Source organism: Taeniopygia guttata, chromosome 6 (genome assembly GCF_048771995.1).
Source record: "Taeniopygia guttata chromosome 6, bTaeGut7.mat, whole genome shotgun sequence".
NCBI classification, from domain to species: Eukaryota; Metazoa; Chordata; class Aves; order Passeriformes; family Estrildidae; genus Taeniopygia; species Taeniopygia guttata.
In genome coordinates, this window is record NC_133031.1 from 36,868,506 (window position 1) to 36,883,867 (window position 15,362).

The following is a 15,362-nucleotide window of genomic DNA, read 5'->3' on the forward strand; positions in this document are numbered from 1 at the left end:
TTGGTGATTTTAATAATGTCTAGTATTTTCTTCTTTTGAAATAGATGGAGCCTATATTTAAAGTGTGGTGAGTGAATTGATATATTCAGGATATGATCCAGATGATGGACTTTAGTCATCAGGTTTTCGTACCATTTCTGTGATAGCTGTGTGCCTTCTGTTCTTGGATTAAGCCATCCAGGCTGTTTGTCCTCTCATGTCCGTGTTCTCTGTATGTGAACTCTCTGTGAATATCACTGCAGTGACACACTTGAGAAATGTAGAGATCCAGGGACACTGCATTAATGAAGGACAAGGAAGAGAACATTAAAAGTACTATTCCGTGTCCCCAGAAACTAAAAATGCTCTCTAAACGAAGGAGTATGGAGAGAGAAGCAAAGTTCAATCAAAGCATTTTAGAACTGCTTTCAGTTGGAGAAGCATCTGATTTTGGAGCAGCTTTCCTGTTGCAAAAGCATTTGATTTTTCTATATGGTATTAACCAAACATTTAAAATACAGGAGCTCTCCCAGGTGGCCTGAATTCTTACTTTATGAGTAGACGTGTGCCAGTCACCCCTAACCTGTCCTTGTTAGATGACAACAACCACACTTCTGTGACATTTTCTGAATCTTGCTTTTCTGTGTCTTTTCAAATACAGATATTCAGTCAAAATTTTCATGGCGTAAGCACTTTTTACATTAGCAACACTGTTGCACAGAGCAATGTAATTGTAAATGCCACATAAATTGAAATAAATGTTGAATTTTAGTGGTTTGTCAAAACATCTTCCTTCCTGATCTTTTTTTTTCCCTTTGAAAGAAATGGGCCTGAATAGAGTTTTTCCTAGATAAGAAACATTCTCTTGTTCCAGATGAGAACTTAACTGAAAATGATAACTACTGAAATTCTAATAGCACATCAGAGATACTTGTGAATAGTTCTGAAGCTAAAACATTGAATATTTTAGGAAAATTTGTAGGTGTATTATGAGAGTGAAGCTTGCTGCAACACCTTACCTCTGCTTCAGTCTCTGGGACCAGGAAATACGTTTATTGTTTTTGAAGTTAAAGGTGGTCTGATTACCTAGGCTGCTCTCTACCATCACAAAGGAAATCTGCTCAATTGTTCCAGGAAGCTGTTGGATGAAAGTATTTTTTTTTAGCAAAAGATTCTATAATTTATCTTCTTCAGATTATGGAAAAATCTGCCCCATCTGATGCCAAGTGCTCCGATAGAATCAATAAAGGCCAAAAATATCAGAGTCTAGTTTTAATAAAATGTATTTGTTGCTTTTGTACCTGTACTGCACATAGCAACTCTGTTGCTTCTCCTCATTACAAACTTAATAAAGAATGCAAAAATAAACTGAAAAACTAGTAATTAGTCAGGATATCAAAGGAGATAATACAAATAAAACAAAACTACAACCCATCTAAAGGCTTCTGGGTTAATGTCGCATATTTATCTTTGTCATGATTTGCATGGTTTATTAGCTGGGAACGAATTCCGTGCAAGTATCTACAGTGTCTGTTGATTCCTATTCTGGGGCAGCCCAACCAAGCTGATGTGAACATTCAGAACTGTGTGCATTCCAGTATTACACAGGACTGTACCATTATACAGTATAGCAAACAACCTTTGAGTTTTAGATAGATGAGGCTTCTCAGATATGCATATAATACCTTTGAAAAGCTTTTCTCAACACATTTGTAGTGTGTCCCATGTCCTCTCATGTCTCTAATTTGTGGAATCCAGGAAATTAATTTAGAGGTGACAGTAACTGAATTACAAAGGGTTAGCTGGAGAAACTTCCCAAATGTAACATGTCAATGCTAAATGTGTTGGGATAGCGCTTGAATGAAAAGGAGCTGGCATCCTTTTTTTCTGGGTTATTGAGGTAATTCACTTAGGTATAACCGCAGATAAAATGTTCACTTGATGGGCTGCAAATACATGAAATGCTGTAAGAATGCATCACCTTATATACTGTAATTATCTGCCATAATTATCTAACCTCCAACATGTCCTATTTTTTAGCTCATATTTGTCTCCTTTCACATTTTGTCATAGCAAGACATAAGAGCTGGAAAGAGCCTTGTCCTTATTCTGCTCCAACCTGAATTAAGGTATATTCAAATTCTAGCCACACAACAGAAGTGCTTGTGGGTTTAGAATCTGCAGTTTCCGATGGCAGTGCATTTTCTCGTCTACTTTGTCATGTGTTTTTCCCGCCTGCCTGATCTGAAATAGCCTGTGTTGCAATTCAGTATCAGGCAACGTTATGACACTGTCACACGCAAGGCAGACTCATATGTCAGATGTACAGGAATGGAGTGTTTGCACTCCATGTCAAAGGGCTAAGAACAAAACTTTAATTTCTCTGCTGCCAGCATTCTAGCTGGAGGAATCTTTCCAACATCTCTCTTTTTTGAGGCAGTGGGTCTGTTTTCACACTGTCCGAGTGAAGACAATCTGTACTAGGTAATTTTTAAAGTCCTTTCCAAACATAACCCTCGTTTCTTTGTAAGACGTAATTTTAAATTTCAAAGCAGGAGCAAGTGCAGAAGCCGGGGCGGGCGGGGCCGGAAGCGACGTGAGGCGGCGGTAGCTGAGGCAGCGGGGAGCCGGGCTGCGCCGTGCAGAGCCGGGCGGGTGAGTGGGCACGTGCAGAGCCGAGCCAGGCGGGGCAGCGCTGAGCTGAGCTGGCCACAGGAGCCTCAGCCGTGCCCGGAGCGGAGAAGTGGGCTGGGCAGCGGGCGCGGGGTTGCGGCCCGGCACGGCCGGCCGGCGGTGGCAGAGGGAGCGCGGGGGTTCCTCTCGGAGGGGTGGTCGCGTGCCGGGGTGTGCCCGCCCTTCATCGGTGCTGCCCTTTCCCCTTCCGCGTGCAAAACCGGGAGCGGCTGCTGTGTCGCTCGTGATAGAAGGTTGAGGGCTCTGGAGGGGAAGAAGTGAGCTCAGCTTTAGAGCTGCCGGGGTGCACCGCTCACCGCCGGTCTCTCGGACCCCGCAGACTCTCCAGAGCTGCACAGGTTCGGGATCGCTTTTTCTCGGCGGTCTCAGAGCATTACTGCTGTAGGGAGTTACCGGCAGTGTGAAATCGCAGTTTGATCCCCCGCGAGCATCAGACGAACTGGTAAGAGCTGCACGGGCCTCATCCTTCCGGAGATCTGTAAGAGCAGAGCTGTTGCTCCTTAGAGGTTTCTTTTTCCTTGCCGGTCTCTTGTGCCTACTTACAAGATTTCTCCATGCCCAAAGGAAGTATTTAAACCCTCCTGACACTTGCATGACAGCTGACAGTCACTCCCTAGGTTTTGACCCGACTTTGTGATAAGCCTGTGTTCTTCACATACTGTTTCTTCACAGTAGACAAAACATGATCAGAGTAGAGGTTTTTTAAAGTAACTGATAGCTCTCTGGAAAGAGTAATCAAACTCTAGATAATGGAGACTTAAGCAAAGCTTACATGTTTTACCAGAATTATTTGATAACTGTATCTATATTATGAAATCAAGAGTTTTATTTTTTCAAATGAAAAATAACTCAAATATTTCCATACGCTTATAAAGATTTTCCACACACTTATGCCTGTGCCGATGCTGTACCCTAAAATTTAAGGATACTTAGCGTGTTTACCTTCTTCCTCTTCCCAGATTTGCTCTTGAGGATACTGAGCAGTAATTTACAAAGGGGTAAAATAAACTTTTCTTCTTTTCTGCTCTGTAGTAAAGTATTTATGTTTATTCACTTTGGAAACAATGTTACCTGTTCCATATTTGTGTCAGTAAATATTTTTTGTTGTGTAAACTGCTTTGCTGATTTATTTTTTTGCTGTATTTCCTTGCTCTTCTAAGCTACTCTTTTGTCACGATTGTCATAAAAATTGTGTTCAATAGCACAGAAAGCATCTTTCAGGCTTAGCTTCAGTAATTCTTCAGCTGTTCTTATTGCATGTTGTGTTACTAGAAATACAAAAGCAATTGTATTTTTATGGTTTTCTGCAGCACCTGGGGAAGAAAACTGAGAGTCACTGCGCATGATACTCTGAAAAGTCAGTTCAAGATGCAGTGAAAAAAAAAAAAGTAAATAGAATAGTAGAAATTATAACTTAAGGAATAAAATGCAGAATAAAAGACCATATTATGCCTGTATATTAATCCTTTCTTCCTCCATATATGAGTACTTTGTTCTCTACATGCCATACTGCATGCAGCACTGTGTTTGGGCTAATCAAGGAGGAAGAGCCGTGGAGATCATTACATATATATGAAATAGCCTTGATGTAAGGAAAGCAAGAGCATCCTATGCTGATATCTTCGTGGCAGTGTAGTCTAAGGAATTGTTGTGCTTCTCTTTCTGGTGCTAATATTCACCTGTATAGATGGGTGGGTCAGTTAGTGTCTGACCAGAATATTACCATGATCAAGCTGTCTTACTTGGGGACAGGAATTCCAGCTTTGATTAGAAGGGGTGGCAAAACTGGTTCACCCCTGGTGCTAGAATTGTTCAGGGACAACTCAAGCATGACAGCAGATGGAGGAATGAAGAGGTAGGTGCACTGCAAGTCTGTAAAATCATCAGTGGTATGAGGATGAATAACCCAAAGCTGGAAACTAGGAGAGTATTCAACTGGTTTTGATTGCTTTCTTGTCTTACCCATGTACTTTATCTGGACATCTGACAGACTGTTGTTCTTCCAGTGAGTTTTGTTTTATTTGTTTACTTAAGTGATGTCTGGCAATTGTACAATCTTCGTTTGATGGATGTGGGGAAACTGGAACAGAACTGGGATGCTAGTTGTATCATCTTTACCTTAACAGCTGGTGCATCCTGATGTTTTGCTGCTCAGTGCTCAAAATAGGTGGTAGAAGAAAGTAGCAAGATTTGATTGAGGCAAGAGTAAAGAGATGTTAGAAAGAAGGAAGTGCTTGAAAGATGCTAATTGATCCTATCTTGAGGTTTATTAATGGTTTAAGCATGCTTGATTAAATTAATCTGTCCTTATGTTCCTCACTTAGTTTGATTAAGGCAGATACTCTGTGCGATTTTTTCCCCTCTTTTGTCTTTTTAATTAGCTGGGGAATAAAATATTTGCACAGAGATGTACTTGTGTGTCTTGCAATTATGTCTGGGATGTAGGTGGATTGAAGCATGTGTGCCTACACATATGGTTATTACCATCAGGATAGTTCCATGCTTCTTCTTGAAGATGGAGCTCTCTTTAGGATTACTGAAGGTTCCCTATCTTTAACTGTCTGAAACTGCAGTTTTACATTGCTCACTTCTTAGTATGCTTGTGAAGTACACTAAGGTAAGTAACTGCTTACCACACAGGAAATCTAGGATTCCCCGCCACTAAGAAGGGTCCTTCCATAAAAAGTACTGGTTTCATGTGGCAAACCAATTTGATACCTATTTGAGTATCTGAAAAAGAAGCACATTTTATAGAAGTTGCACATGCTAAAAATTGGTCAGGTGAGCTTAAAATGAGAGCATTTCCATTTCTTGTTAGCTTTTCAAGATGAATCACGGAATCACAGACTATTCTGTGTTGCAAGGGACCTACAATGATCAGCAAAGTCTACTTCCTGAAAGGCTTGACTTAATATAAAAGGCTTGTCTTAATAATAAAAAAAAAATTCAACTGTTGTGATATACCTTTAGTTACCATTCTGATTTTTTTGTGCGTGACCAGCATTCTGGTGTTGTCATTTGTTTTATTCTGCAATTGCTAGTAATTGGAGCGGGAGGGAGGGAGAGCAGGGCTTACATGCTTTATGATGATTAAACCAAATTCCACTTCTGGCAAAGTAAATATCTCCAAATAGTCTTCTAACAAAGTGATGACCTTATATTTGATGTATGTTTTTGTTTGTTTGGAGTTTTTTGAGGGGGGAGAAGGATGGGGAGGATCTTGTGGTTTTAGTATTTTTTCTTTTTAGCGGGAGGTGGGGGAGTTGTTTGATTTCCCTTGTTTGGAGAGAGTGATATGTTAATGTCAAATGATTGTGAGTGAGATTTTCTGTTAATTCTTGAGACACTGAAGTTTTTTCAGATGTCTTGAATTCTACTTCCCACCACCTGAATATTCTTCATCCTTTGTGAAGTTTTCTCCACAATTTTTAGATCTTCATTTAAGATTGTTTCCTGATCCCAGAAGGTGATGTTAGCAATTAAAAAAAACAAAAGTAAACTAAAAAATAAAAATGTAAACAAATAAACAAAAGTAGCCCACAGAACAGCTCCCTTGCAACAATATGGGAATTGATACTGTTGGAATTTGTTTGAATTCTAATAGGAATATAACAGTGGTAATGTAACATAGGTGATGACAGGAAACAGTATAGCCACTGTCTGAGTTAAACTGGGGGACTTCTGTGGATTTGGTGGTGTCTTTGAAGATTAAAAACTTTAGATTTTTGCTTTCTACCAATTTCAGTGATAAGTGCTTGAAGAGGACACTGAATTGGGCCAGGAGTGTTTATCTGCTGTTGTGCAGGAAGGCTCTCCAGCAGGATCTGGACAGGCTGGGTTGATGGGCTCAGGCCAGTGGTATGAGGGTCAGCAAGCTGAAGTGGTGGTCCTGCCTGTGGGTGACAACAGCCCCATGGAGTGCTCCAGGCTGGGGGAAGAATGACAGGAAAGGGCAGGGTGTGGTGGTTTACTGGCTGAATATGAGCCCAGGTGACAAAGAACACCAATGGCATCTGGCTTTTATCAGCCATAGTGTGCCCACATGCCCTGGGTATTGACCATTGCCCTTCACTGGGCACTGGTGAGGCCTGCAGCTTTAATCCTGAAGTCAGTTTTGGGGCCCTTCACTGTAATAAGGACAGTGAGGGACTAGAGTGTCCAGAGAAGGGAATGGAGCTGGGGAAGCATGTGGAGGACAAGTCTCATGAGGAGCAGCTGAGGTAGCTGAGAGGGTTCAGCCTGAAGAAAAGGATGGTCAGGGGGAAACCTTGCTCTGTATCATCCTCCCTGACAGGAGGTTGCAGCCAGGTGGGAGTCTGGCTCTGTTCCTAAGGAACCAGTGACAGGATGAGAGGAAAAGGCCTCAAGAAGTGCCAAGGGAGGTTTAGGTTGGATATTAGGAAAAACGTCTTCACAGAAAGGGTGGTCAGGCAATGGCACCCTTTCACTGCTTACAGCAGTGATTGAGTCACCATCCCTGGAGGGATCGACAGAACCCAGCAGTGCCCATGCCAGCTGACAGTGCTTTTCCGGGATGTGTAGATGTGACACTTAGGGTTGGATTAGGGCCACCACAGTTGCAGATTGGCTGCATCCAAGGCCACTGCAGGCAGGGACTGGTGAACTTGATGGCATTAGTCTTGTGGTTGGACTCAATGATCTTAAAGGTGTTTTCCAAATTCCTAAATGTGTGCAGGTCACACCTACTGTGTGCGGTTCTGGTGCCATAACATAAAGAAGATATAGAGCTATTGGAGAGCATCAAAAAGAGGGCTTACAAAGATGGTAACAGGTCTCCAGGGAAAGCCATACCAGGAGCTGTTAAGGGTACTTAGTTTGTACTTAGTCTGGAGGAGACTGAGGGGAAACATCATCTGCAGCTTCCTCCCAAGGGGCAGTGGAGGGACAAGACAATGACCTCTGCTCTCTGTGACCAGTAACAGGACCTGAGGAAACAGCTGGACCTGTGTCAAGGGAGGTTTAGGCTGGACATCAGAATGGAATGGAGCTGGGGAATGGAATGGAATCAGTTCTTCCCCTAGAAGGTGGTCGGGCACTGGTCATGGGCCCAAGGCTGACAGAGCTCAAAGAGCATTTGGACAACTCTCAGGCATGTGGTGTGATGGTTGGGGCTGTCCTGTGCAGGGCCAGGAGCTGGACTTGATGATCCCTGTGTGTCTTTCAATGCTCAGGATATTCTATGGTTCTAAATTACCCCGATTCTCTTAATTTACAAGTCAATTCAAGTGGGATATGGGAGGTAAGTGGAGAGTAAAGCCACCACTCTTGCACTTATAAAGAGGTTGGGGCTGCAGTGGAGAAAAGAAAGCATGTAAACGCCTAAGGAGCTAAAGCCAGTCTCAGAAGATTGGCTGCAGATTCCTTTAATCTGCTGTGCGCCAGACTGCAAACATGTCAGAGCGAGGAGAATCCAGGTTAAGGGAGGCCGCTGTGGGAGATGGTCAGCAGCTTGTGCTTTGGGTAGGGCTGTCTGAACTAGACTGGGGCTAGACTAAACAGTTGTTAATGCTGTAACTTACAAGGCCAGGATTTTGTGCTGCAACGTGGAGTGGAATTACATCATCTACCGGTAGCGCCGGGGGAGGAGGGCGGCCGGGCACGGCGAGCCGGCGGTCGGTCGGTGACGTGGCTGCTGCGGCCGAGGCCGCTCCGGGCGGGGATTGGCTGCGAGGCTCAGCGGGGCGGTGGCGGCGGGAGCGCGCCCGTGTGCGGCCGCGGTCCCCGCGCGTGCTGCTCCGTGGGCGCGCGGAGCTCCGAGAGCCCCGGGGAGACCCGAGCGGCCCCTCGGCCACCGCCACGCAGCGAGGCCTCCGAGGGCCCGGCCCTGCCGCCGGTGCTGCTACTGTACAGCCCCTCTTGTGCTGCAGTGCTCATCGGCTGGATCTGGCAGAATGGACTAACAGCGGGCTCCTGCAGGTACTGCCCTGTGAAGCACTGGGAAGGGTTCCGGGGCCAGGACGAGGTGCTGCTCTGCCGTGCCAGGCGGTACTCCCGTGACCGCGCTGTACTGCTGGCGGTCGTTGTTGAGAGAAAGGAATCGCATTGCTGCTTTCAATTGCTGCTTCTCTGCGCCTATACCGTCTGCAGAACCTATATGCCGCTCTAAAGACCATTTATTTGAAATTTTCATTTATTTTATTCAGGTTTTCTGAACTGGCTTCCCTCTGGGAATGTTTCTAGGGTTAAAGTTTCCACGAAGAGCTGCAGATAGTTTTGGGGTTTTTTTCCCTTGCAGAAGTTGCAATGAAGCGGTTTAAATAGTAAAAACCTCTGAATTTTACTGAGGACTTAAAATTTGTGTTGTGGGAAAGACTTACTTCATAGAAATTGTGTGCATTTCCATTGAACTTGATTTATCTCTGTTTCTGTGCTTAAGTGTTTTGCAAAATGGGTCTGCCTGTCAGAATTTGACTTCCAGATTTTTTCACTTGTGGAATGTCTCAGTGCTCAGCTGTTTGCCATTATATCTAAAACTGTGGAAACAGTTTATTTACTTTAATAAACTTACTAAAAGTAATTGTGATCATGCTATGACTCTGCAGCTAACAGACTGAACAAACAGTGTTATAGACTTTTTTCAAGGCACATGTTTTAGGATTTGAGATCGTTGATTGCTTTGGGGGGTGACTGAGTCTCTTTGATCTGGAACAGCATCTAAATGTACTGTGCTACTTAACAGCTGTTATTATGATAATAAACACATGAAAACTAGGTCATGATACTGCTTTCTATGAGCAATAATGCAAGGATAACTTTCATTATTTAAAAAGATAATAGAAAAATGATATTTTTAAAGGTCATGTTTGGAGACTAGCTTGGAAGAATTAGGTTTTTCTGGTAGTGGAAAAAATCTTTAAGCTGATGCTAGGAGGAATACTTGTATAATGCATTTTGCTTTCTTTTTTATTGCTTCCTCTAAGTAAAGCAGGAAAGTTGGGTTTTTTTAAATTATTTTTAATTATACACCTTTTTTTATTTTTTTGTCGCTGAATGTCAGAGCCCTTCTAGCAATGGAAGTGGTGGAAATGTAAGTGGAATGGAAAATGAGGATTGAAATAAACTAAATCCTTGACTGAGTGAGCGGAGAGAGGGAGTTTGATTAGCCTGAAAGAAAGCCTGTAGTTTACGTTATACTGTAAACTCTGCTCTGTCTGTGCTTTCTGGCAGCATCCATTTCCGTTTCACATACTGTTACCTGCTGCTGTTTTAAACTCTCTGTTTGCTTGTTAAATGGCTCTCCTTGCCTTCTCGCACAACCTAGTTTCAAAAACATGCTATATTTTATAATCTTTTTCCTTCAAAAGATCCACACTGACAGTTCTCATTCTTCATTGTCCTTCTGCTTTTAGCAAAGTTGTCTCCGGCAAAGCTAGGAGACAGTGTTCCAGAAGTACAAGGTTGCTCTTGGTTGCAAGCAGCCTGTAGTGAGAATGTGAAGTGGTTCTCCAGCAGATCAGTAGGAGAGAGCAGCCAAGGAGATGGCACAGTGTGGTCTGGCCAGTGTGGGTCTGTATTCTGTGACAGCGAAGTGCCAGGTGGAGGTTATTACTATAGCAGGAGTTGAAGGTTTGACAGGAGAGGTAAGAGGAAGTGTCTGGAGGTGAAACTTCAGGTAGTGTGCCTGTTTCTGTCCTTTAAGGGGCATGGTCTGTAGAGGGAGCTGAAGGGGACCGGGCAGTTCCACTAAGGGTATTTGCGGTGGAAGGGGGTCTGGATAAAGAACCTGGTGTTTGCCACCTCATGTCAGGAGCTGCTGGATCTCTAGCATCTCTCTGAGACCCAGCTAAGACCCCCTTGAGAAGATGGTGTCTAACAGAAGGGGTCAAGGTGAGCTTCGAGGTGGAAGGCTGAAATATAAATAGTGGGAATTGTGCAACCGCAGAGGCAGGCGCATGAGGAGCCTGGTAAGGGTTCAAAGGGGGAATGTCTAGGTATTACTGTTCCCAGCTTTAAGCTTACCCTGTTACGAGAAGAGAACTTTGACTACTTGCTTAGTTGCATGATCTGCTCAGAGTCCTTTGTCTGCCTTATCCTGGTAGTGGCCAATATTGCCATTTCACATGAAATACAGAACTGGAGGGACATTGCAGATTAATATTATTAAAATGCCATGCAATGTAAGCTTTACTAGACAAAAACAGGAGGAACATTATGTACTGGTGGCTGCCCTGTCTAATGTAGACATGTATATTTTGGTAAGGATTATAATGAGGGATAGTAGTGCACTGATGAAAGGTAATGAGGCCTCTTCAAGTGTTCACGTACATGTGTGCCAGATCTGTCAGTGCTGTAAATGTCCTGGTATTTGTAATAGCAGTCTTCCAGTGCAGACACTATAAGGTCTCCTTGTCCTCTTTTCAATGCTTTCTGTGTACCGTAGTTTGTGCAGTTTTGTTTGCTTTATTTCACTGGTGCTGGAAAATGGATTGAAAGGAAGTAAAGTTTTGTAAAAGGGGAAGGAGAGGTTTTGTGGTTGAAATACCGTCTGGGAGAACTGGATTCTTCTTAATCTCATTTGTTTCCATGGATGCATTACTTGAACTAGACCTGTCATAGAAGATGGCTAATTGTGTATCCTTTGTTGTGTACTTGCTCTACTGAATTTTAGAGTTAGAAGAATCCTGAGTGTTTAAAGGTTCAGTCAAGGATAACTAGTGCCTAGTGCTTGGAAATGTATGTCTTTACTTGTAATCATGGATAAAATCTTGTAATTTGATAGTGCTCAGGGGAAAGTGAATGAGCATATTTCCCATATTGAATAGGGCTGAGATTCATGAGAAGTATAGTAGATGCTCTGTTGTGAAGTGTACAGAGAAGTTTGTATGATACAACCTCTCTACTTTTGTCTTTTTCTTCAAGGCTTCTCCATGAAAAAAATATTACTTTTGTCTGTTGTAGGTACATTCACTAATAGTGTTTTCCCTTCTCAGGGAGCCATGTTTTATTCTTTACCTTTAATAAAGATCTGGCAGCAGGTAAGGAAGAGGGGCCTTCAGTTCTTCTATATCATAATCCGTGTGCAAATTCTGCAAAATGGAGAGTGGGCATGAGGAAATTGTATTAAGATGGTACAGGAAAAGAGGAGTTGGACTGAGCGAGTGGGTGAGAAGAGAAATATAGTTGGAAAGTCATTGCTATTTAACCAGTTTTCCCCCTTCCTCCCTTCGTTTTAACTTGCAGATATCCTTGATTTGCAGAAGGCATCTCAAAATGTTGTGTCGAGCTGCTCTGAGCCCTCTTGTCCGTTCCCCTGGATGGTGCTTTGTGTCACCGCCACATGCCATCGCGGCCATTTCCCGTTTATGTATGTATGAGAGAATGCACACATTTCTAAAATGTTGGTCAGTATGTGTCTGGGCATGCCTCTGCTCTTTCCTATGTTGAAAGGAAAACTATCTCATTAACATAATTCAAAGCTTACAACCTCTGAAGTGAACTGTAGTTGAAGCTCTACTTTCTCAATGTTACTTTCTCCCTTAACTCAATAATATTCAGCTGGATGTCTATGTATTTTTCATTCTGACATACATTTCAAGGAGAAAAAAAAAATTGTAGAAATACTGCTGCTGTAAAAGTTCCTTATTTCAACCTCATACATTCCTGGAAAACAAGATCTGATTGTGTCTCCTCCCCCATCTGCATTTTCAGATCTTTTGAGTAAAGCAAAGATCAAAACTCAAATTTACTTGGATTAAATTCAAGTGGAAAGATGTGTGCAGGAAACCTAAGTGTCAATAAATAGGTGCCCTGTAAATAGTTCTTCCCTGAAAACCTAATTTAAGAGATCCATTCAGTGTCTACTTGATTAGTTGTCTGAAATACAAAAGGCAAGCATAGATAAACTCTATTAGATCAAAAGACTAGCTGTTTACCATTGCATGAAAGACTAATTTCCCACTGGTCTGTGTATTAACAGTTCTCTTTTATTAATAACTAAATGAATGAGATGTTAAAATCTTGAAAATTCTAAACTTTTTATTTATGAGCTATGGCTCTGTTGGCTTCTGTATTTGTAACGTTTCTAAGTATTCCTCATTTTCTGAAGTCAGTAATTTTCACAGTGCTTCCTATGAGAAGTTTGTTCCCAAGTATTGACAGTATCCAGAAGTGGAGCAACTCTTGTCACTTCATCAGTTGTGGTCTAAAGCTGGAGTCATCATTTATCACAGGGATTTTTTTTTTTTGTTCTTTGCTGTTTTCTGTTTGTTCTCCACGTTTCCTGTTCTGTTCAACTTGTGTATTTTGAAATTCTGCTTCTTTACTCCTGAGAAGCAAGTTTTGTGCAAGCTACACAGTGAAGGATCTGCAATGCCAAATACTTAAGTATGTGTCCCTTTCTTTATTAAGGAATTGAAACTGTTGACAGGTATGAGATATAAAAACTGGAATCCCTTTAAGGCTGCTTGTCCAAAATCTGGACTTGATGGCTGTCGGTTCCTCCCTAATTGCATGTGGAGCAAGTTAATGGGCTTGCATCTCCACAAATGTTTTGCACGTGTAATGTGGGAGCCGATTTCACATCGTGGTCCGGTGTAAAATAACTATGTGGCCATAGAGCAAGATTAATGATTCAGACTTTAGTGGGGATGAATTGAATTCTTTGCTTGTTCTAGAACTGTGGTCTTTTCCTTAACTTTTCTTTTAAAAAGCAAATGGTTTATTTTCAGATACTGCCTAGCTCTCAACAGCTACCTTCTTGGAACCTTCTAAACCCTGAAGCCAAGAGAACTGGAAATAAACTCCTTTCTGATTATACTGTGTAGGTTAGGCAAATATTAAATAGTAGTACTATATAGTAAGGTGTAATGTTCACTGATTTGTAAAGATGCCTTTGCATTTTCAGATGATACATTGGTTAGGATTAACTAGAATAGTTAGTTCTAAGACACTTGGAGTGGTCAGCTAGCCCCACAGCATGATGCTTCAGGACTGCTCAAAGCTAAAGCACACGATGGGCATTGTCCAAATGCCTCCTGAGCATTGACATGTTTGGAGCACAAACACATCTTCAAGAGGCTTGTTCAAGGGCTTGGACCACCACCATGTCACCATGTGGCTTTGAGTTTGTATATCTGTCATGCCCCTTCATTTTCCCTAGTTGAGCAATGTTGTTTTCCCTAGTTGAGCAAAAATACCTGGCTTAGAAATGTTGTAGACGCTGTGTTTCTTTTCTAAAAATTAGGCTTTCTGTGTTACTTTAGACACAAAAACTCTTAATTTTATCTAATGAGGCAAGGCAAAAGATATTCTTTTTAAACTAGTCTGTGAGACGTGTGCTAAATAGGCTCTTTTACAGTGTCTTTCAGTTTGGTCTTCTAGATACCAGGAGTTAGCTCTGATGCATGGGATATTGCCTTCTGTTCCTTAAGGATGGTAAATGCTGCTCAGATACTCCTGTTTCTTACTTTGTTTTGGTGAATTGAAAGCTAACTTCTCATTCCCATTTACTGGGAAGTGTGTATTGTGAAGGGTCAAAAGTCTGAATGAAACACTTAAAACTGGGTTGTTTTTTTTTTCTTTCTTTCTTTTCACAGATTTCCCTTGCCATAACCAAAGATTAAGGAATGAGTCCATCCGTTGTTGGAGCAACATTCCATTTATCACTGTGCCACTCAGCCGTGCACATGGAAAATCATTTGCACACCGCAGTGAGCTGAAGCATGCAAAACGGATTGTAGTAAAGCTGGGTAGTGCTGTTGTTACTCGAGGGGATGAGTGTGGCTTGGCCCTTGGGAGGCTGGCTTCTATTGTAGAGCAGGTAATTCTGTGACTGAACATTTGTGTTAACTTCAGGTACTCAGTGATTTTTGGATGCTACAGAAGATTGTAGTAAACCATCATAAAATACTGATACTCTTTAAAACAACATGTTAGCCTTTCCCTTTTCACCCCCCTTTGCTGCAGTACTATAAGCCACGTAACTCAGTAAATTTTTTGAAGGTGTAGTGGGTTGATCCTGACTATCAGCTAAGCATCCACACAGATTCTTGTTTGCTCCCCTCACCTGTGCCCCACCACCAGTGCAACTGGGAAGAAAATAGGAAGAGCAAAAGTAAGAAAACTCATGGGTTGAAATAAAGATAGTTTATTAAGTCAAGGAGAGGGGAAAAGAAATCTGTGGTGGCAATTGCTACCTCACACAAGCAGATCCAATGCCCCGCTCATTCTTGAGTGATGGCCACCTTGGAAGACAACCTCCAGCATCTTGCTATTCTGCAGCTCTATTACTGTGTGTGACATTATATGGTGTGAAAAGTCCCTTTGGCCAGTTTAAGGTCAGCTGTCTCAAATGTGTCCTCTCTGAACTTTGTACCCAGCTGCTAGCCTAGCTGCTGTGATCCCAGGTAGTGGAACAAGGAAAGCCTTGATGACTGTGTTAGTGCTGCTCCTCATGGGGGAAAGATAAGGCTTTGATGTTACCAAAACTGTTTTAGAACTGAAATCTGAAACACAGTATCATACAGACCCCTGTAAAGAACATTAACTCCATCTTCGCCAAACCCAGTATAGAGGTAGAGTTTTGCACAGTGATATTTTTGTGCAATCAGTAAGACATGGCTGGGGCATAAGTAGTCTCTAGTGGGAAAGTGGCACTGAAGTATGTGAACTCTATAAAATGAGTCAACCCTTCTTGATCACCTGAGCATTAGCAGAGTTCCTCCAGAGAA

At 42.3% G+C, this 15,362-nt stretch overlaps 1 protein-coding gene across 16 annotated transcripts in view; it reads left to right on the top strand.

Moving 5' to 3' along the window:
* ALDH18A1 (aldehyde dehydrogenase 18 family member A1) overlaps positions 1–15,362 on the top strand; it is a 49,472-nt gene that overhangs the window by 14,217 nt on the left and 19,893 nt on the right. For 8 of the 16 annotated variants that reach the window (XM_072931389.1, XM_072931390.1, XM_072931391.1 and 5 more), the window contains 2 exons: positions 11,875–11,998; positions 14,229–14,452. In XM_072931389.1, the coding sequence (XP_072787490.1) occupies positions 11,875–11,998; positions 14,229–14,452 (348 nt within the window). Of the gene's footprint in view, positions 1–35; positions 2,635–2,664; positions 3,116–8,338; positions 8,611–11,874; positions 11,999–14,228; positions 14,453–15,362 lie in introns of those variants that run through there. The other 8 variants (XM_030276653.4, XM_004174950.6, XM_030276655.4 and 5 more) reach the window with 7 other exon arrangements.